Source organism: Seriola lalandi, unplaced genomic scaffold, assembly GCF_002814215.2.
Source record: "Seriola lalandi dorsalis isolate HSWRI2012SDOR001 ecotype SW California unplaced genomic scaffold, Sedor1 jcf7180002054901, whole genome shotgun sequence".
Taxonomy (NCBI): Eukaryota; Metazoa; Chordata; class Actinopteri; order Carangiformes; family Carangidae; genus Seriola; species Seriola lalandi.
In genome coordinates this window covers 2,273,998-2,294,686 of record NW_019525453.1, presented here as the reverse complement: position 1 = coordinate 2,294,686, position 20,689 = coordinate 2,273,998, and the positions used below count along the sequence as shown (strand labels likewise).

General features: G+C 42.8%; 1 protein-coding gene across 1 annotated transcript; it reads right to left on the bottom strand.

Annotated features, from left to right (window-relative positions):
- Positions 1 to 112: 112 nt before the first annotated feature.
- Positions 113 to 8,021, bottom strand: naa30 (N-alpha-acetyltransferase 30, NatC catalytic subunit). Its single transcript, XM_023430321.2, has 4 exons — positions 6,947 to 8,021; positions 5,969 to 6,092; positions 5,641 to 5,696; positions 113 to 4,072 (listed from the first exon to the last, which is right to left on the bottom strand). Exons 1-4 carry the CDS (start codon positions 7,805 to 7,807, stop codon positions 3,935 to 3,937), a joined length of 1,179 nt encoding a protein of 392 aa, XP_023286089.1. The 5' UTR covers positions 7,808 to 8,021; the 3' UTR covers positions 113 to 3,934.
- Between the last annotated feature and the right edge of the window lie 12,668 nt (positions 8,022 to 20,689).

Sequence of the window (20,689 nt, the reverse complement as noted above, 5' to 3'; positions counted from 1 at the left end):
TCTGACTCTGTCTTCTTATACCTGTCATAATCTCAAAGTGTAAAGGTTTTGAACTTGGAAGGTTTTGGAAAAAAAAAAAAAAAAAAGACAGACAGCAGACAAGATAACCCAGTTTACAGCATTAAAAAAATCAAATAATTTATTTCTGTGTTCTTTTTCCACATTAAATAAAAGCTATCGGACATTTCCAGATCAAAATCAAGAGAGGGGACAGGGAAGAGGAACAGGGGAAACAGAAATCCGACATGCAAAAAAACCTTTTACTCTCCCCTTTGCACACGTCATGGATGGCGGTGGAGGTGGTGCTGGCCACCCTGAAAAGACTGCAGGAAACCCCTGTGGTTGGTTGTGGGGACCATAGCAATTTGTGGCGCAGTATGACTACCAATACAAATGTTAATTATCTGACCAACAATCTGGTTTCTGGGGGAATTTATAATTGTATATGTAGAACAGCAGATGTGGCCTTGTGTGAGGACATAGAAGTGGGGCTGGGACTGTTAGGACGAGCAACCTGGATAACACGGTGGACGTCCAGGGCCAAGGGAAAAAAATGCTTCTGACGATCTGTGAACACTGAACTGGCATGTCAAATCAAAATTGATTCCGGATGCAGAGAAGACATTGTCAGAGAGCGCTGGGTAAAACTATGCACCACAAGCCAAGGCTGCAAACTGATATTGATGACAAAGCCCTTCAGTCTGTGATGACCTAAACGGAGCCCTTTGGCTCATTGTGGCAGGCTGTAATGCCCATATACCTAATGGAACTGCCAGAGTTTCACAGGATTTAAACGAAAAGAAGTTAACAGACCCTTTTCCTTCCAAATCTAAAGACACCTTCATGCTGAAAGAACAAAATGGGTTAATTTGTTATCGTGTAACAAATCCAGTCTGTTCATCCATCAGTAGTCAGTGTAAAAGAAGAAAAAGCCGGGACAGTGAGAGGACACAGAAGAATGTGGAAACAAGTGTCGACAGGAACAGAAGATTTAAACCTCCAGAATAAATCAGGAGTTTGTACAGGGTAATCACTGAAACCTAAATGGTGTAAGACGAGCAGCAAAGGAAATAATTGGCGTTCAAGGTCTAGGTGGTTTTCATATGCTCATCAGTCTTGTTACATTTCTGGATGGGCTAAAGTAGCACAGAAATTAAAAATAAAAACTCAAATCCGATAAATCAACCCAAATCGCCCCCTTTCCCAAAAGATGATTCACCAAAGAAAACATGCTCTCAATATATCCCATGAATAGAACAACACTCGTATACAAATCTGAAAAAAAAAAAAAAGAAAAAGAAAAAGAAAAAAGAAAATAGGTCATCTGATCCATTGTTCCAAATGCACACAGACACAAACTTACATACACAGGCTGTTATGTGGGTGGCAACTCTGTAAACATCTACTCTCCCTTCCAGTCCTGGCCTCCTGGGATGAAATGTCTCAGGGGGAAAAAAGGGGAAATAAACCCAAAACATGAACAAGGTCTTGTAGTGTCATTCATAGAGACTAGCTCATCTGTCCTTAAATCATTCATCATAAAGCTGGAGACTTTTGTTTGTTGTGTAGTCAAGATTTGTAGCAGATTGTAGTCTGATTTTCAGTTGTGCCACATGGCAGTGTCTTGGTAGTGCTGTCTACTCTGAATATTGTAGGCTGGATAAAAGCACACAGATGTCGAATTGCATAATTTGAAACACTACAAGGAAAACAAAAACATTCTGTTTGACTTTGAAAAGAGTCCAAGCTGATTTAAGGTTTATTCCCCTTTAACTATGAACTACTCTGTCTCCTGCCGTCTGTATAACACTGAGCACTAACTCGAATCCTGGAAAGCTACAAAAACAAAAAAGGACATAAAAAAAATAAAAAAAACGTGCGCTTTTGTTCCCTCCTATTACTAACAAGTCCTGTTGTCCTCATTAGGCTGGAACAAAACACAGCACCATAAAAGGCTCTGATTTTTATGTGCGGGGGCCTCTGAAAGTAGAGAAATATAAGTCTATCAGAACAGATCCACACCGTTGTCAAAATAACACAACACGCACAGACACATTCATACGTATACATACACACTGCAGCAATTTCCAAAGAAGTGCATCTGATCTTTGTTCATTTTACTTTTAAGAAAAAAAGAAAAAAAAAAAGAGCGACTGAAGCAAACTTTCTTTGCCATATTTAGTGTGGATTGAAACGTCCAGGTGCCTCTGTGACGTGTTCTGGGCTGCAGATCTTAAAATGTTAGCGAGGTTGGTTGTGCATCGAGTCAGGGCACCTGGGAAGTGCATTGTGGACTCAGCCGCTTACCGCAGCGTGAGGTTATACAGGTGTATAGTAGTATATCTAGATGAACTGAAAGCAAACAAAAGAATAAAATATAATCTGCTAAGAATACTTGTCTATTTTCCTTTTTTATCGAGAGATAAACACACACACACACACACCACACAGCATACTCAAACAGGAATCCAGCATATGTAACACTTTGCCTCCGGTCTGGTGCTGAGTGGCAGACCAGAAGTGTGCCAAGGCTGCGGTGTGTCGCCTGTTAGCAGGCACATCACTGCAGTTGTGGCTGAGAGCTCTGATGGATTGAGTGGCACTTGCAATGAGGAGAATCTGACAAATAATATAAAGGAGTAAACCGAGACGGGTAGGAAAGTTCGACTGCACCATCATTGGCAAGAAATGTCTTTGAAAGACTTCATTTTCTCCTTTTTGGGAATTTTGCAGTGGCTGGCAGTGCATTTGGGGAAAACAAGTTCTGATTTGCAAAAATAGGAAGATAAAAATAAACCCATATTCTGTCAGGGTTTGATAATGAGAGATTTAGTGAAGGACAATGAAGCAAAAAAAGGTGGCAGATCCACCGGCTGGGCAAAGGTTGAGGTGCTAATGGAGTGATTTGTTTCGATCAACTGCTCTGCACCAACATGCTTACACCAAACAGAGGAAGGGGTTGGAGGGTTAACCTCAGACTTGGTTAATCAACACACACTCTTCACGCTTATTCCCGCACTCACATTAAAATAAATGCATGCATATCTTTACAGGCTTCAGTCCTGGACGCTGAGGCAGGTGATGGAGACAGCAGCAGGGAGCCGCTGCTGCGCCCACTGGACAGGATGGGAAACATAAACACACAACAGTACGTACAATTCCAACCAAGCATGCGCTCACACAGTCACACAAACACCTTCACTTGCTCACAGCGAAATCAAACACACCACATACACATGCACACAAAAACAAGCCAAACACTCGCTCGCTTTACAAAAAAAAAAAAAAAAAAATCATGAGGCGGTACAAACACGCAGTCATACTATAGCTTGTTCCATCCCCCGTCCAACTTACATGGTTAAAAAAGAAACACAAAAATAAACTCCACAAATATTTTCTTCCCAGTCTGTTTATACCGCCCCGCTTCCTTGTTTCATGTGGTGTTGTTTTCTTAAAGTCCTGTTTTGTCCTGTGTTCTGGAGAAGGATCTGGTGTGGTGCTGGGTCCTCTCGCAGCATCCATGCTTGAAGGTCAAAAGGTCATCTAGTCCCTAGTCAAGGTCATCCCAGAGACCGCCCTCACTCACCCCTTCCTCGTCACAGAAAGTATCAGGGGCCCCTTCATGAAAACATCAGGTGGGATTTAAGTCCGTTTCTGCCTAAACAGTTGTTCAGAAGTCAAGGACAAAAAGAGGGTGTGGCTGCATGTCTATGCATACCTATGTGCATACTCCTTATGGTTGTACACAGGTGTGTGTGTGTGTGTGTGTGTGTGTGTGTGTGTGTGTGTGTGTAATGTGTGTAATGCGTGTGAATGTGTGTGTTTGTGTAGATAAGAGTGAAATGACCAGGGCAGAGCTGAGGCTGTCAAGCTGATATTGTAGGAGGTGAACAGCACCCGCTGTCCCGTCCTCCCCCGTCCCCTCTTCTTTCCTTTAGCGGAGCCACAGTTTGAGCCGCAGCGCGTCCACTCCGTTCAGGTAGTATCTGAACAGTCGCTTGTCTCTGACAAAACCCAAGTTCTCGTACAGCTTCAGGGCTGATTTGTTGGTGATCTCAGTCTCCAATACAACCTGGGAACACATGGATGGAAAAGTGAACAGACTGACTGATGTAACATTCCCTGCTTTTTCAGGGCTGTTGCAAATTGCATTTGCTTGTTCGGGTCTGTTTGTGAGCCAGCAAATTAGCTTTGAGACAGCTGACTTCTTAGATGCTGCGTGTAGTTTGGGGGCTCAGCTGTTGTTGGTCAGTAAATTGCCCCAGTGAGTAAGCTAACTGCTCATAACATCACAATATCTCATGTTCTATTTCTATGTGGGTTAAATACACACATAGAGAGGGAAAACAGGACAGTTTTTAAGTTACTGTAATGTAATCTTTGTGGTAGCTAATGCTAGCTGTTTCCACATGCTTCCAGTCTTAATGCTAAAGTAGGCGAACAGCTGTATTTAACATATGAAATTGAAATGTATCTTCTCAATAAAACTCAAAAGGAAGATAGCAAATAACAAAACTTCCTAAACGTTTGGAGTATGTTTGTACATACAAATCATGTATTACCTGTAAAAAAGATTTTGTTGAAAAACACAGAAACTGTTTTTTGACAAAGATTAACTGAAAGACTTCAATCAATGTGGAAAAAAACCCTTTATGAAGTCAATACTTCATAAATTAACAAAATGAATGAATGATGCAAAAAATGTATTACAACCACTGTGACTCAGTATTGTACAGTGACAGAACATGATAACATGCTTTAGTAAGGTGATGCGAGCGTCAATGGTTGTTTGTCTCTATATATGAATCCTATGATAGGTGGGTAACCTGTTCAGGGTGTACCCCAGCAACCCTCAAAAGGATAAGTGGTATAGCTAATGAATGAATGAATGGATGGATGGATGATTGATGGATGGATGGATGGATGGATGATGATGGATGGATGGATGGATGGATGGATGTACGTCACGTCATCCAATAGTGAACTTCAGACAAAGATATGTTGTCTTTATGTAGTAATACAGATGCAAAAGAGATAGTTTAGCGAGGTATTTTGTTGGTGCACTCAAAGAAGGTCCATTATCTGAGTTGTAAGAGTCAGCTGTTGAAATGCATTTACAAGCAAAGCAGTTGGTAAATCAAACTCAGAAGACAATTGGAAATTATTTGTCCAGAATGACTACAGGTGCTTGAGAGCACCAATAAAGCTATAAACCTGTGGTGGCCTGGAAAATCAATCATTCGATCTTGAGTCATCGAGACTAACTGTGAGGGAAAGATATTCTGTAGCACTGGAGTTGGGCCAACACAAACCTAAAAAAGGAAAACAAAGAACCAAATGCCAACAGTACACATATGGTTTATTTTAATCATTTTCCAACGTGTCGCCATTTTATGTATAACCTGTATTTAATAGGAATTATTGGTTTCTTCTTTTTCTGTACGATCTCTTCTGGTAAATGTGAGACTATCCTCTATTGCATATGTTAGCATTGCGATTGAAAAAGCTGACACAGAGCTTGCAAATGTGTGTCAATGTCAGGTATGAAGCCTGTGCATGGAGCACATACATTAAGTGTGTTTTAGGCTTTAATCAAAAAGTGAAGTGATTGAGGCATCCTCCAGGGGGAACTGGTCTTACCTCGTCACAGTCACCCTCCACCATGGCATAAATGGCCTTCTTCACCAGATTAGTACCTGAAATAGGGAGTTGAAGTCTGTGACTGTCAGTGATTAAACAAAACACATAGACTTTCTTTTTCTTTTTCAAGCCTGACGTCCGATGGTGTAAGTAAGGCAAAGGGTAAACAATGTCACTGAAATTTAAAGTATAGAGGTACACATCATCACACAGTGTATATATTATCTAAATGTCACATTTGCATAAGAGATTTGGTTGTCAAAGAAAACGTGAAAGACGTGTCCACAAAACTTGGTCTATGCTCTGTATTATGAGGGGTCAGACTCACCGATGCTTTTCCTTCTGTGTTTTGAATCCACGGCCAGCATGGCAATGTAGCCACGACGGAACATCTTCTTATGCATGTCAAGCTTACATACGATGGCTCCAACACACTCCTGTTCCACCATGGCCTGTGACACACACAGACACAAAAGCAAACACAGCAATTAGGTCCTCTGAGTGTCTACTGGGGTAGCTGCTGAAAGCCTAGCAACAATTCTTCTGCAGTTCCTGTCAACCTGCCAGTTCTGCTGGCTCTCTGAGCTGACCTCTGACCTTTATTTCACAGCACTTCCTCTTATGTCACATGCGGAGTACCAGACGAACTGAAACTGGGAAGTTTACGACCTTGAGGCTCAGAGGATAAACAACAAAAGGACAGTTTTTTTCAAAGTAAAAAAAAAAAAATCCTGACTGGATACTGTAGGTGCAAGAGGAAACACTGACTTAAAGCACATTGGTCTCTATTAAAAAAGTAAGGGTTATAAAGAGCCATCTGTGCCTAAATTCCTGTACACAAGTGTCTGGACAAAAGACCCTAACACCAGTGATAAACAGTGCCATGTTAGCTGAATGTTTCTTCATCTGACAACTATCAACTCAGACTAAAATCTACAAAACTAACAAGGATCCGTGACAGAAAAATGGTTGTTGTACCTTGCAATCACAAATGCTAGGACTATACAAACTCCAACGTGCTATCAGTGAGATATTTACATGTGTGTGTTTAAGCAGAGCGTGTTTGTCTTCAGTACATGGGAGCACTATGTTTGGCTGCCTTTGAGACACACTGACAGGTGATGGGAAGCTATGAGTATGTGGTCACACCCAACTCCAACAATGCTATGCAGATTCAGGTAACCAAAGACCATGGGACAGGAGGGAGGGGGGTAGCTCACACTATATTTTAACTTGATTAACAAAAAGTTACTGGGTGAATACAGGCATTTTGTTCACATTGAGAGGGTTTCAGTGTCATACTCACCAGAAAGCAGAGCTGCGGCCAGTTGTGGATGAAGTACCTGTACGTATAAATTGAATAAGGCTCAGACAAGTCCTTGGTGATCAATCTCATGATCCACGGCATCTGCAGCTCCGACTCATAACGGACATATCGGATGCCGTGACTCTCCTCTTCCGCTCGCCCCGGGGAGCTGTTCAGGTCGAGCCGGGCCAGCTCTGCGGCTGGCGGCTGCTGCTGCTCCGGGTCAGCAGGGTTGTCCTCTTCGCCGGGCCCGGCAGCGCCCGGCGGCTCGTCGCTCGGCGGTCTCGGCGGCTCCGTGTGGTCAAACTCCTCTTTCCCTTCGTCCCCGAGGTGGCTGTGGGCCGCCTCAGTTCTTGTGTAACCCGGCATCCCGTTCACGCTATTGTTAACCAGGGGAGAGTGACTGCCGTTTTTGGAGAAGGGGCTGTGGCCTTCGTGTTGGCAATGCTCATTATTGTTTCTAGCGGCCGGAGCCCCCTCACTGCTGCCGCTGCTGTCACAGTTGTCCACGGACGGTCTCGGATTGTCAGGTCGGTTTCCTGTGTGTTGGTGGCTGTTAGCGTCCTCTGAGGGGCTGACCAAGCCGTTTAGCTGCTGCTGCTCTCGCGCTTGCATTTTAAGGTGCAACGCCGCCGGGCTAGCTCGCGTTAGCATGTTTTTCTGCTTCTTCTTTACCGACCTTTTCACTTCGCTTACCGGCTGAGACGTCTTCCCTGTAGCGGTGGGTACACAGTCCTCCCTGTGGCAGACCGCCTCTCCGTCTCCCCCCGCCGGCTCCGTGCTTCCAGCCCCGGGGAAAGGAGGAATTTCAGCCGGGGATGCAGGCAGTGCGCTACTAGGCCCAGGCGGCACTGTGGCCATCCCACCGCATTAAGGTGGAGATTCACGCTTGAAAAACTTCGAATACAATCTCATCCACAAGGCGAAGGGATATACAAACAATATACAAGTTAGTTCACCGAATATTGCGTAAATCCGAGGATTTTTGAGGCGATAGCGTATCCGCTGGCGACGTTTGTCGCTGCTTTCTCCTCGGTTTCCCTGCTGCCGCAAAGTGCTGTCGCAGCAAACGCCATTGCAACAGCAGACAGAGACGTTTTACGACAGTGGTGTAACGCATGACAGAGGTTTTTTCAGACACGCGCATTTTAGGTACTGTCATTTAATTTACATTTAAATCAACTAATTTTCCGTATGCTGTCGTTTTAGTTTTTATTTACATTTATTTCCTCTCCCTTGTATGGGTACTACAGGACTTTCAAATCAAGAATGGGAATAAAATCTCTAGAACTTCATGTAGCCTAGGCCTAACAGGTGATAATAAGAAAAGAAAAACAAACAAAAGCAAGGCAAACGCGGCACATGATGACACGACACGATTTTTACATTGATGTATAGACTTTAATTTTTATTTTCTGTCAACTTTTTCCTGTATTTTCAAAAAAAAGTCTCAGGTTACAGGTTTATGATTTCAGGATTTTACTCAGATAAATAAATTCTTGTCAAAGGGAGACAGATGATTAATTTCAGTTCTGTCGAAAGATGAGCATATTGAATTGGAATTTGTGTTACAACCGAATGCATGTTGGACTACTTTAAATGTGTGCATGAAAATAATCAGAGGTGATTTTGGATTGAACTACATGCCCAAGATCTGTGTAGTTGTCTATTTTCTTACCAGCAGAGGGCACCAACTTGAGCATTTATTATTAGATTACATCTTTTTTTTCTCTTGCAACGTCACAGCGGTTTCTCCAGTAGATGTCGCCAGTAGATTATTTTCCTCCCCATATCAATTTACTGCATCCTCCTGTAAAGTAGTATGAATTTGTCTAAGGTAAGTTTATCTTGAGTAATATCCAGCCTGAGACTCAATACTTCTGTACTTCTCCACGTACTGTATCTGAAAGCTGTATCTATGTTTTATTTGCAGACTGAGGTGTAAAACATGTCTCAACAGTCAATTCATTTAATCCCCTGCTCTGCATTGAGTGGGATTACATGATTTCAGCACTGCTAGACAGCAGAGAGCAAACAAAGGCAACTGCCCTCAAGTCTTAACAAGGTTTCTGACAAAATCATTGCAGTAATCCAAGTTTTCAACAGCCCAAAGACACATACATGGTCAGTATTTGTAGTGTGGTTTTGGCCTTGGATGATGGATTTAACAAACAACAGAGAGAGTGATGGATTCTGGTAGGGAGGACTCTCGCCTGCAGCTGCTCTGCGGAAGGACAATCTCAGTGAAAAAGCTTATAATCTCTCAAGTAATAATTTAAATTAAAATGAATTTGCATTGTGAAATAAACAGGATATTTTCATCATAATACATAGCTATATATGGCTACTATCAATAACATTGTCCATTAAAATAAAACAAGAAGAAAGTCTTTCATGCAGAAAAAATGTTCGCAGTGTAGTAACTGCAAAGATGACAGAACAGTTTTCATCTACTGATATTTTTTGTATTGATCATGTTCAGTAAAATAGAGGTTTAAAAAGGGAGGAAACCTGTGTCCTCTCAGTGCTGGAGTCCCATTATCAACATGAAATAGAATAAATAAATAATACCAAACCCATATTTATTAAGGATGTGCCTGTCTGTGCCCCTATAGCTACAAAGTGTACGTAGCTTACCATAGCATTACCTGGGAAATTTTCTCTTAATGGAAAAAATAAATTAATGATGGATGTTTTTGGATATTTCAAATTTACTCTGTTACTCTGTTAAATATTTACAACAGTGAGAAAGGAACTTGAATATGACATGTAAACCATGCAACTCATGTCAGACTTGACTGAACCCCCAACAGACTTCGTATCTGCAGGATGATCTAGTTCATCCTAGGTGGCAGTGTTGCTCTATAATGTCCTCAAGCAGGTTCATGCACCATGTTCTCAGAGGCTGATCACTATTTGGAAAAGACACTGTGTGAACTTTCAAGTCCAAGGAAGAGACTCGTTTCCTCTACATGGCTACAAGCTCTGAGGGAAAACATGACACATCTGTCAGATAGATAGATAGATAGATAGATGCTCTGTAAAACTGTACAGTAAGTGAGATGCTGACACCTTCTGCTTTCTCTTCTCTGTCCTACATTCAACTACCATGATGAGTTTTCTACAGATAGAAGGAGCATCATATTTTGTTAGTAAATATATGTCACAGAGAAAGAGACGGAGAGATAGACAGGGAGAGAGACGGCCCTTTGAAAGCTAAGCCTTGGGGCTGAGAACTCTCTGAAGAGCTGGAATCAGACATGCACAATCAGTTCCCCTCTTCAAATCTCCTTTACAGGCCTATCTACTTGAACAGCCTTCTCTTAATTACTTTCTCTATCACTTAGCGAGCTGTGCCTGGGACTAGGAGCAGCAGTGTCTTGCCAGAGACACTTGGCTGGTTTGAAACCATATTTATATATCTTCTTTTGCACAATCCTGTCCCATACCTTTTCTCTCCCCCTCCTTCTCCTCCTCCTTTTTTTTCCCTCTTTCCTTTCATTCTACACTGCTCTTGTCTCTCCGTGGTTCTCCCCATCCTGTCTCTACCCTTTTCCAAATATCTCCAGGGCGTCAGTTGCGTCATGTGACTGGTGTGCTTGTGATTACAGCAGTTGGCACCCATACCCATCTATGAGGAAGAACCAAAAATACCTTGAAAAAGACGGCATGTAAAGAAGTTTAAGGTCAGTATGGAGCTTAGTAGAGAGCGACAACATGCGCAGGACGACCCAGGCTGACACTGACACCTAAATACCCTCCTCCTTTGAATCTCTCTCTCTGTCTTTCTGTCCGTCTGAACTGGTCTCAGGGGCTGGAGGCCAAGCTTTGGATCTCCATCCTCCACCCCTCACTCCCCACCCCTCCCTCCTTCTCCTGCCTATCATGTTGGCTCGTTCCCCGCACTCTGCTCACTTCTCTGTGTCCTCCTTCTTCGTTTTTTTTTTTTTTTTTTTTTTTGTCTGGCGTCTGGTCCACTAGAGCTGTATTTAATTAGTTTCTGTTGGGTTAATTAGGGGCTAAAGTTAGGGGGTCGGACCAGAACAAAAGCGGGTCAGGCTGGACGGATGCAGGTGCTCCGGAGTGGTTGCCAGATTCCACCGTTCAGATTAAGATGGCTGCAAACTGTCTGGAGTATTGGAAAGAGAGAGAGAGAGAGAGAGAGAGAGAGAGAGAGAGAGAGAGAGAGAGAGAGAGAGAGAGAGAGAGAGCCACTAGTGAATTGCAGGGGAGGAGGTTTTCCACCACATATGGGATGGCAGCTTCTTGTTCACATGCTGGCATCATTGCACTTATTATTCGATAGATTTGAACATTTTATCTTTACATTTTTCACAAGAAACCAACTCACAGCCTCCTTTCATGTCCTTTCCCTCTCATATTACACTGGCACACATCACACAGAGCTGATCTAATGTATGGTGTGTGCATGTGATGTCTTTGCCAGTCTGTTTCCCCGCTGCCATACAAGGTAATGTGTTGTATGTTCTCATTCATATCGCTCCCAGCACTCAGTCCCTTTTTTCATCTACGAGTGGCAGCTATACCCTTTCGCTTTGCTTTGTTGTTTGGCTGTGTAGAGTGAAGTAAAAAAAAAACAAAAAACAAATGTGAGGAGCACATCAAATGACCACTCCAGACAAGTGAAGTATACATAAAATGCGCAATTCAAGTCTGTGAAGTGTACATCAGTTGTTTAAATGCGGTGATCACGTAAATGAAACACATGAAAACAGTAGATGTGAGTCGAGAAAAGCTTGAGGCAGCAGCACTTTGAAGGTTACCTGTTTACTTATTGTTGTTTTGCATATATTTTCAGTTTTGAAACATATTAAAGTGGTAGTCATATGTCAAATATGTACATTGATGCAGACAACACGTGTAACCTTGAGCAGAAAAGAGCTGAAAAAGACCCTTTTTGACCTTTTCTTTTACCCTTTGGAGATGAAGAGAGTCCAGATAAAGTGATAGGAGCCAGAGAGGAGAGGAGAGGAGAGGAAGAGAGGGCATCTCTGGCATGGCTGGAGCCCCCTCAGTGTGTGAGGGTCCTTGGGCCCTTTAGACAGGCGCCAGCCCAGCAGGGAAGCAGAGACAATCACGCAGCACCAGATTCAATACACGGAGATGGAGGGATGGAGGGAGATGAGGAGAAACAGAGGGGAAGATTGAGGGGGAGTGGGTGGTGGGACAAAGAGCGCTGTTGAGAAAGGTGGAGGACGCGACAAGGAGAATGGTAGAAAGGTCCAGGTAGAGACGGAAAGAGCCGCTGAATAAAACAGTTGAAAAGAGACGGAGAGGCAGAAAACGACAGTGTAGATCAATAGGAGGTGAGAGGAGAAGAAGTAAAAGGAAGAAAGAGCAAGCTAGAGAGAGATAGTTTATATTCCCTCTGTAACAGTCTTTATCACCAGCCCAGATCGTGGCGTATGAACAGTGATCCAAGTCAACCATCTGCTGAGGCTAGATAAGCCTGGGAGAGCTGGGTATTGAGCTGTCACTCAGGGAGGTGCGAAGAAAAAGAAAGAGAGGAGGGGAGAGAGAAACAGAAGAGAAATAAAGACAGAACAGGAGAGGGAGAGAGATGGAGAGGGAGGGAGGGGTATGTGCAAGGTAGGAAAATTCAAAGGAGAAGATTTGCGCAGACTGTAGAGCATCCGTCTTGTTAGAGAAAGACTTAACGTCAAATAGATGTCCAGCCCTGTCCTGCCTAATCTTGAAATAATCCTACAGCTAATGAGAAGAACAATAAAACCAGGCTATTTACTGGTTTTTATTTTTGTCAACCCACGTCCTCGTACACACATATACACACGCAGTCTTGCACGGACACACATCACACACACTCACATCATCACGGCTACTCATGCTAATGATGATATGAGGCTGTTTGTTGTTTTTTTTCTGTCACTTACAAACACATATTCACACATGTCAACCATAGTCAGTGATAGCTACAAAATTTAGGCTGTTTACTGTTTTCATTTTCTAAACACTTCAAAACACACAAGCCACAAAAAAGTGTGTGTTAGGGTGGGGGGGGTGGGGGTGTCTCAGTCGATTAGACACCTCTTCTGGTGGGGAGGATCCCCAGAGTGGAAGATGGGATACTAGTTGATTAAGCTCATGTGCAGGTGATTAAGTTAAATCCCACTTAAACATACCCCCTAAACCACTTACTGCGTAACTATGAATGACATTTTTCTCCTGTATGTGTGTGAGATAGAGAAAAAGCCTGACAGTCATGTAGTAGGTGATTTGTGTTATTGTTCAACCATTTTTGTGTTTTTAAGGTGTAAATTCAAGCCCTGCTCTACGTGCGTGGGTCTGTGTTTATAGTGTGATACTGTGGTAGTACGGGGGCGTGAATTAAGGCCGGGAGGGGGGTCAGGCCCAAGAGTGGGGGTTAGGAGGGGATTAGCTGAGGCCAGTTGGATCATTTTACAGCCGAAGGACCCCCCCTCACCCTCTGCAGTCTCCTGGACAATGAGGATTAAACTCCTCTTGTTCCTCAACTCCGAAAAACGGCAGGACGACAAAGACACTATTCCTCCTGGGTCCCCTGGCTGTGGCTGGGAGCTGAGTTGAGGGGAGAGGGAGGGAGGGAAGGAGTAAGGAGGGAGGAGGATGAGGAGGAGGGAGGCAGGAGGAGGCAGGGGGTCCATCATAAAATTAATCCCTTCACAGTTTCCTCTGGGTGCAAAGTGAGATATGAGGCAGACATGTCTAATGAAACGCTACAGTCATCTAAGGGCACAGCGATAAAAGCATATATTAAACTAATGGAGCTCGTCATTAGTGCCTCCATTAAGTGGATCGAGAGGGTTGTGCTCTCCTTTGGTGATCAGCCCGGAAGATTAATCAATTCCAACAAAACTCACTTCCCACATTCTTCATCGCTCGTGCAGAGGTTGTGTGGCAATATCTGAGCTCACTTACCCATAATCCTCTGGGTTGAAAGTACTGCGTTTTTATTTGAAATTTTTTTCATGAAAGGAATAGTATAGGAGTTTGTAAAATATGCTTCTTCACTTCCTCGAGTTAGATGAGAATATCGATACTGCTCACATATCGTGTGCGCTGAATATGAAGCTACAGCCAGGAGATGTTAGCTTAGCTTAGCGTGAAGAATGGAAACAGGGGAAGACAGCTATCCTGGCTCTGCACCCAAAGATCACTAATTAACATTTTATTTCTTGTCTGTATATTATATGTTTATTATATTGTGTTGCTGTTACACAAAGGTTATGTGCCTGATCACGTGTTGTTTTTACACTTCAGGTTTGTGTACAAATGGGACAAACGTGATATCGTGTTCACTAGTAATAATCGAAAAGAAAATAAATAGGCGTATTTACCAAATGTAACCTTTAATTAGTGAGCGCTAGAGGTGTTTTTACCTTTGGACAGAGCAAGGCTAGCTGTTTCCCCTTGTTTCCTGTCTTTACGCTAAGCTAAAGTAACTGTAACTATCCCTTTAAAATGACATTGTAAGGCTGGCTGCAATGTTTTTATCATGTATGTACTTGGGCCCTCTGTGAATAAGAAGTATCATGAGCTTAGTAAATTGAAAAATAAATCCTGTGTAAAAGCCAAGTGTTGAGCAGTGTGAGATCGTAGCCTGAGGCATGGTGATTAAGTGCGCATGGGGCAAAGTGTCCACCCATGGACGTAGCACTAGAATCAGTATATGCACAGGCTTATTGAATGAGATAGATTTGGTAGCCCTCAGTGTTTGCAATTACAATTACTGGAACAACTACTGCTGCTTATAGGAATAGGGGACAAAAGTAATTTTTTGATGGTGTAATGCAGAGGAGCAAATTTACTGGTCAATGTCCAAGTGAGAGGGGCAATAAAAGGGGAAGACAAAAGAAACAGTAGTCCACTGGTTTTAATCTGAGAATAAAAAATGAAGGAGTCAATATAGGAACGTGAAGAGAGGAGTGATAAACAGAGAACCGAGGAGGAGGGCGAGCAGCACAACAGAACCGGGGGGAGTTAGAGGAGAGAGGAGAGGAGGGGCCTTTCATACAAAAAAGGCTCTCTTTTACTTATAGAAGGAAAAAAAAAAGAGCAAAAGAAAAGCTTCTTCTCGCCTCCTGGACGCAGTGTCAAACCCAATCAGTGTCTGGTTTGCCAGTGCTGCTCGTCTCCCAGGCACCGGCTCACAATGGAGGCGAGCCTCGGCCGCCACACCTCTCACTTCCAATCTGCATCCTCCAGGACAGGCCTGAGAGCAGGAGGCTGCAGGGAGGGACAACAATGCACCTCAAATGGTCAAATTCTCATAGAAAAATCCTCGTGCAGTGAGAATTGGATTAGCTAGTAAAAGTAAAAAAAAAAAAACCCTTCAAGTAGCTTTATATCAGTTCATGTTGATTTTCTATAGTTAATATCAGTTTTTATTGTTGAAGAGTTGGCACAAGTATGATGTATGATAAATGGCTGGGTGTAGGTAGGGTTATTGTTCTTAAAGATTTTCAATACATACGGAAAGAATGGGACTTAGTGTCAGGGTGTATATACATAAAGCCAAACACAAACATGGATAAACTGCTCGACGATTACAACAACCAACAATCCCTGAGCTGCGGTGTCCCTGTGCTAATAAACGTGAGCAACAAGGCTTGATCCTTAAAAACCTCGCCACTCAAAAAAAAAAATGTCTATCTTGAATAGACACCCCCCTAAATCGCATTGTTGAGCAAATCCTGTATTAAAAGGAAAGAGTTACTCTGCATTTATACTCTTGAAGACTTTAGTTAAGCCAGTGCCTCTGCCACTTTGCAGCGCGGGCTTCATCGAGCCTGAGTAAATCCGTCTCTCAATGGCGATTGGCTGAAGCCGAAGGGGCCATCTTTTTCACACGCTTCCTCACTCGCCTACCCCCCCCCCCACTCCCTCTCGGCTAGTGTTTACCCGTCACCAAACAATGGCTGGTTACTGGCAATTAAACAGCATTTTCCGAGGAATCCGTGGCACTGGTCTAATGGCATTACTGTTCGATGATTCAATCCTTGAATAGTCAACAGGATTTTGCCTCTCACCAGGAAAATACTGCTTCATCGAATTACCCGTATTACATAGATTTACCCAAAGCTTATGATTCAGGGTTCACAGATTACTGCTCTTCTAAAGATGGTGGGAGAAGGGAGTGATAGGCCAGGACAGTGATGACTCCAACGCCTCAAAGCCGGCCGCTGCTTTCACTGGCACACTCTTCTTCAAAAGGGCTAAAGTGGACTGAGGGTTTATCCAAAACCTTATTCATTTACCTGAATGCGCAGACGTCTTTGCTTTTATTGTGCATTGCTTTTCTGACACAAACATTAATATTAGATGATGCAAGTCTTGAAAAATGGTTAAGTCAATAACATTTACAGTCACACACACACACATGCACACACAAGCATATAGGAGCCAAACTGCACATTGTGCCCTTTGACCTTCCATGGGTCGAGTCGGGCTGGGCAGCCCAGGGAACCAAGAAGACCAGCCAAGTCCATTATCTCACAATGAAGGGCTAATTACTGGGCCTGCAAGCCTCAAATCACACGGCAGCAGACTGCCTGTCTCTGTCCTCCGCTCACCCAACATCTTAATTGCTCTTTTATTCTCTCTCTGTTTTTACTGTGCCTCTCTACCCGACTTGCTCCTTCTCTCGCCTCACCCATTTTCACACATAAAAGCAAGATGCTAATTGCCTGCTATGGAAATATTGGGCCTGTGATTAGCCAGGCAGAAGGCTTGGCTGGCCTGTGTTTTTCCTTTTCTGTGTGAGGGAGTGTCGAGCCAGCACGCCGGGCGTAAAAATAGGAAACTGCGGTCGTCGGCGGTGAAAGGAAACTCATTTTTCTGTCATTCGCATGCGAGGCAGGGTTGAAAGTGTGAGGACTTTTATTGTGTTCCAGTGACAATTTGTCAGACTGCTATGTTGGCGAAATGTGGATAGAAAATCCACTTGAACAAAATTACAGGAAAATTAGTTCAGTTACTTTCAGGCAGAGTTGGTGTATTGTTATTATTAGCACTGACATCATTATGAGACAAATTATTTGCCCCCTTATGATTTACATATCTGGACAGACAGTCTAGACTACCAACTGTCAGCCTGAATTAATACAGGAAAATAAAGAAAATACAGTATGATTAAATGCTGCCAGAGGTAGCCATAGGTTTGCAGGCTGGTGCATGTGAGTGGTGAGTCATTATTACCCAGGTTTTGTGTTTTTATCTGTGATAAGTAATTTACCCAAACCCTCAGTATGTTCTCCGCCCTGACCCTGACTTATTACCTCAATCTGCAAGTTATCCACTAATAATGGCTTTACATAATCATTTAACAAGACAACACAGGTTTGTCTTAATAGACTCCACTTTGGACTTACATACGGAAATGAGGCCCAGAGGGGGAATTTGTAGCATCCACTTTGCAGCTTCTGCTCTTCTTACCCTGCACTCTAACCTGCTCTTCTGCTGAAGAACAGTCCTTTTACAAGATATTTTCTCCAACTGGATGGAGAGATGGCAGCTATAACACATCTGTGACTTTAGTCTCTTTTTCATTCAAAAAGGAAGTAAGATTTGTAAGTATGCATGCACTGTATAATTGAATTTACCTTTTCGTATGTGAGTATCCACTACCAATAAAACGATAGCCAGCAACCTTCACTCTACTTGTTTCTGTTTTCCTATTATGCCTCTCTGCCTTGTTAGACAGTCATTTTAATAACTTTGATTCAGTCAGAGTCACCTGCCATTTGACCTCAACTTTGTCCCAGTACAAACCAAAAGCTTTCTGAGAACCATGGCGGATATTGAAATACTCTTTCAGACACTTTCTCTTTGCAGTGGTTCCTCAAGTGCTTTGTCCAAGATGTTGGAAAAAAATGGAGAAGGGAGACGGCCTGGTGTTCCCAATGGTGGGAGCAACGGAGGGTTTGGGCAGTGCAATGATTGGTGGTGCTGGTGGTGGTGGGGAAGTTTGAGGGCCAAGAAGGGTGCAGGTCGGCTGTTCAAAGGCTGGCTTTTTGCATTGTTGGTCAGTTGGGGATTAAGGTCCTCTGTGCAGCAGAATAGCCCCTCTAATTAAAAAGGATAAGAAGGCAGAAAAATAGCGAGAGGCACGGGAGGAAGCAAAGAGAGAGGGAGAGGGGAGAGCAAATTTGCGGAGAAAAGAAAGAAAAGAAAAACTGTTTTCAGTGTCACTCCTGCAGCCGGGCCCGTCGATTCAGGCAGGATTAACTTTACACTCCTCCTCCCCGTTTCTCTCTTTTTCTCTCTCTGTCAATCTCTTTCTGTCATTCTTTCCATCTTGCAATTTCCGAATTTTGTTCTCTACATGCACCTCATTATCTCAAATTATAGTTAAACAATTCAAAGCATTTAGAAAAAGTAACATCAATCAGATTTTTTGGTAATTTCTTCACAAAACATTGATGTTGCAATGATAGACAGTGTAACAACTCGGTCATTTCAAAATACTTTTTAGCTGTTGAATTTGTGTGCAAGGTTACCTCTTACCGAATGAACCCAGCCACTGTGTGTGTCTGTGTGTGTGTGTGTGTGTGTGTGTGTGTGTGTGTGTGTGTGTTGCTTAGTATTTGCAGTCATCAGAATGTGAATAGAGGGGCTGTGTGCTGTGGCCCAGATGCTGGCTGACAGTAGGTGGGCTGTTTGCTGTGGGGATGCCAGGTTGTGTTTTTGTTTGGCCCTCCTCTGTCCCGCCTGCCTCCCTCCCCTCGCCTGGTGGGGGGTCCAGGGCTCCTGGGGCTGGTCCCTGCTGACCAATACCCAGGTATGAGTCCTCTCAGTTTGGCTAACACTAGCCGCAGGCCGTGGGAGGTTAACGAGGTACCAGCAGGGACAAGACATTCAACCCTCCCATGGGCAAACCACAAGCGGTGGCTGTATCTCAATGAAGGGCATGAATATGATATGATATAAGCCCCGCAGTAGTGGGCACAAAGGGGGTTAAACTGTAACAATACTGCAGGTGCATTATAAAACACATTACACTGACACTCAGCTATCAAAGCCAAACAACATCTAAAATAGCAAAATCAATCGGCAAAATCAAGTAATTTCAATGGAATCAAAACAATCATCGGTTTGCTTTGCGATCCAAAAAAACTTTTGGCTTTAACTTGGTGAAATTTGGCGAATACATTGGCTGCACTGATAAATAGCAATAGCAAGCCATCTGGACAGTGATTACTTTTGAAGGAACAGAGAACCAAAGTCATGATGAATCTCTCAGCATATCTTTCATCGGTCTTTATGAAAAAATAAAGCATATTCCTGGAGTTTACTTCCCTTATCCCAAGACAAATCTGCATCCAATAAAGCAGTTGCCACTAAAAATCAAAACCTCTGTGATTTCAAGATGTCTTTGTGAGCACAGAAAAAAAAAAAGTACTGCACCCAGCACTGTGGGTGCTTACGTCATTGAAACTTGGTTTTCTCCATATCACAGAAAGTTATTCCTCCAGTCAGTTTTTAGCCGTGATCTAAGAATTTTTAAAATGTTCACTCCTCTTCCTCCAGCTGTTGTTACAGACCTGTTTGAATAAACTGTGACCCTTTGACTCGCTCATGGACTTGCCTCTGTAGTTGAGCTGTGACATTTAGCCCACGAAGGTCTAAGGCTTATGGGAAATGGTGTGGGTTAACGGCTGCTAAAGAACATAAATATTAAATAAACAATATTAGATCATTTTTTCAAAAAACTACCAGCTTTATCAAGAGTGACACAACATACTGTTGAGAAAAGCTCTGTTCCAAGGCTGGATTTCTAGCGATTAGCAAAGTTACAAATGTCAGTGGGATTTTGCATGAAGTTTCTACTTCTGGACATGAAACTGGAAGATTGGTTTTTACTTTGGCTCATTGTAGACAGCTGAGAGTTCAAAAAGGAAGAATCTATAGCTATTGAACTGTGTTGTTATGTATAGCCATTGTTGCGTTTACAAGACAAGAGGGTATAAAACGCCCTATTAGCAGCATGATGACTTCAGCAGAAGAAAAGATGTGATAGAGAAAATAATTAATAATGGTGTTGCTTTCCACAGCTTGAGACAGCTCTTTGTGAGTAAAGAAATTAAGTTTGATACTGAACTCGCAACGTTTCTTCTCAACTGGTAAGTAAATAACTTAATGCTAATGCTGGCTATGCAGTAATAGCAAAACTTATAAATAGTTCCTTTAATTAACTGTGTTACTGTAACTTATTGTAGCTACAATAAGCCTGTGAGCTTAGTGCTATAGCACTGTTTTTCCTCTCTTTAAATACTCCTTGTTAAATAAAATGTACAATTCTGAGGAAAAACTATCCCTGGGTTAAACTACACAGTAGTGAGAAAACAGAAAGAAGCTTATGACTGAGTAGTTTTAGCAAGTTGCAGATGGTTAGTGTGCTAGCTAAAACTAACCAGTTACAGTGGTTCATCATCAGAGCTGCTAGTCACTGTGTCACAAATCTTCCAGCATTATATCGTTGTGCTTCTTTCTGGTGTGACTGAGTTTTTATGGTGTCTTGCAAAAATAACCACCAGCTTTGTCTCAGTTGTTGTGCTCAGAAAAACCTGCTGTTCAAAGCTCATAGACTCCACAATAGTTCAATATCCATGGACGCTCGCTTTGGTATCTTGTAGCATCGTCAATACATGTATTGCTTCTTCTGCCAAGCCTATCAATAAATCTATCAATGTGAGGTTTACAGTGCAGATGGCAAAAAACAGTCGT

Excerpts from the sequence above, each read along its gene's own strand:
- naa30 (XM_023430321.2), bottom strand. The coding sequence starts at position 7,807 with ATGGCCACAGTGCCGCCTGGGCCTAGTAGCGCACTGCCTGCATCCCCG. Across the intron at positions 6,093-6,946 it reads GGCCGCAGCTCTGCTTTCTG|GCCATGGTGGAACAGGAGTG; the intron begins GTGAGTATGACA and ends TGTGTGTCACAG. Across the intron at positions 4,073-5,640 it reads TGGAGGGTGACTGTGACGAG|GTTGTATTGGAGACTGAGAT; the intron begins GTAAGACCAGTT and ends ATGTGTTCCCAG.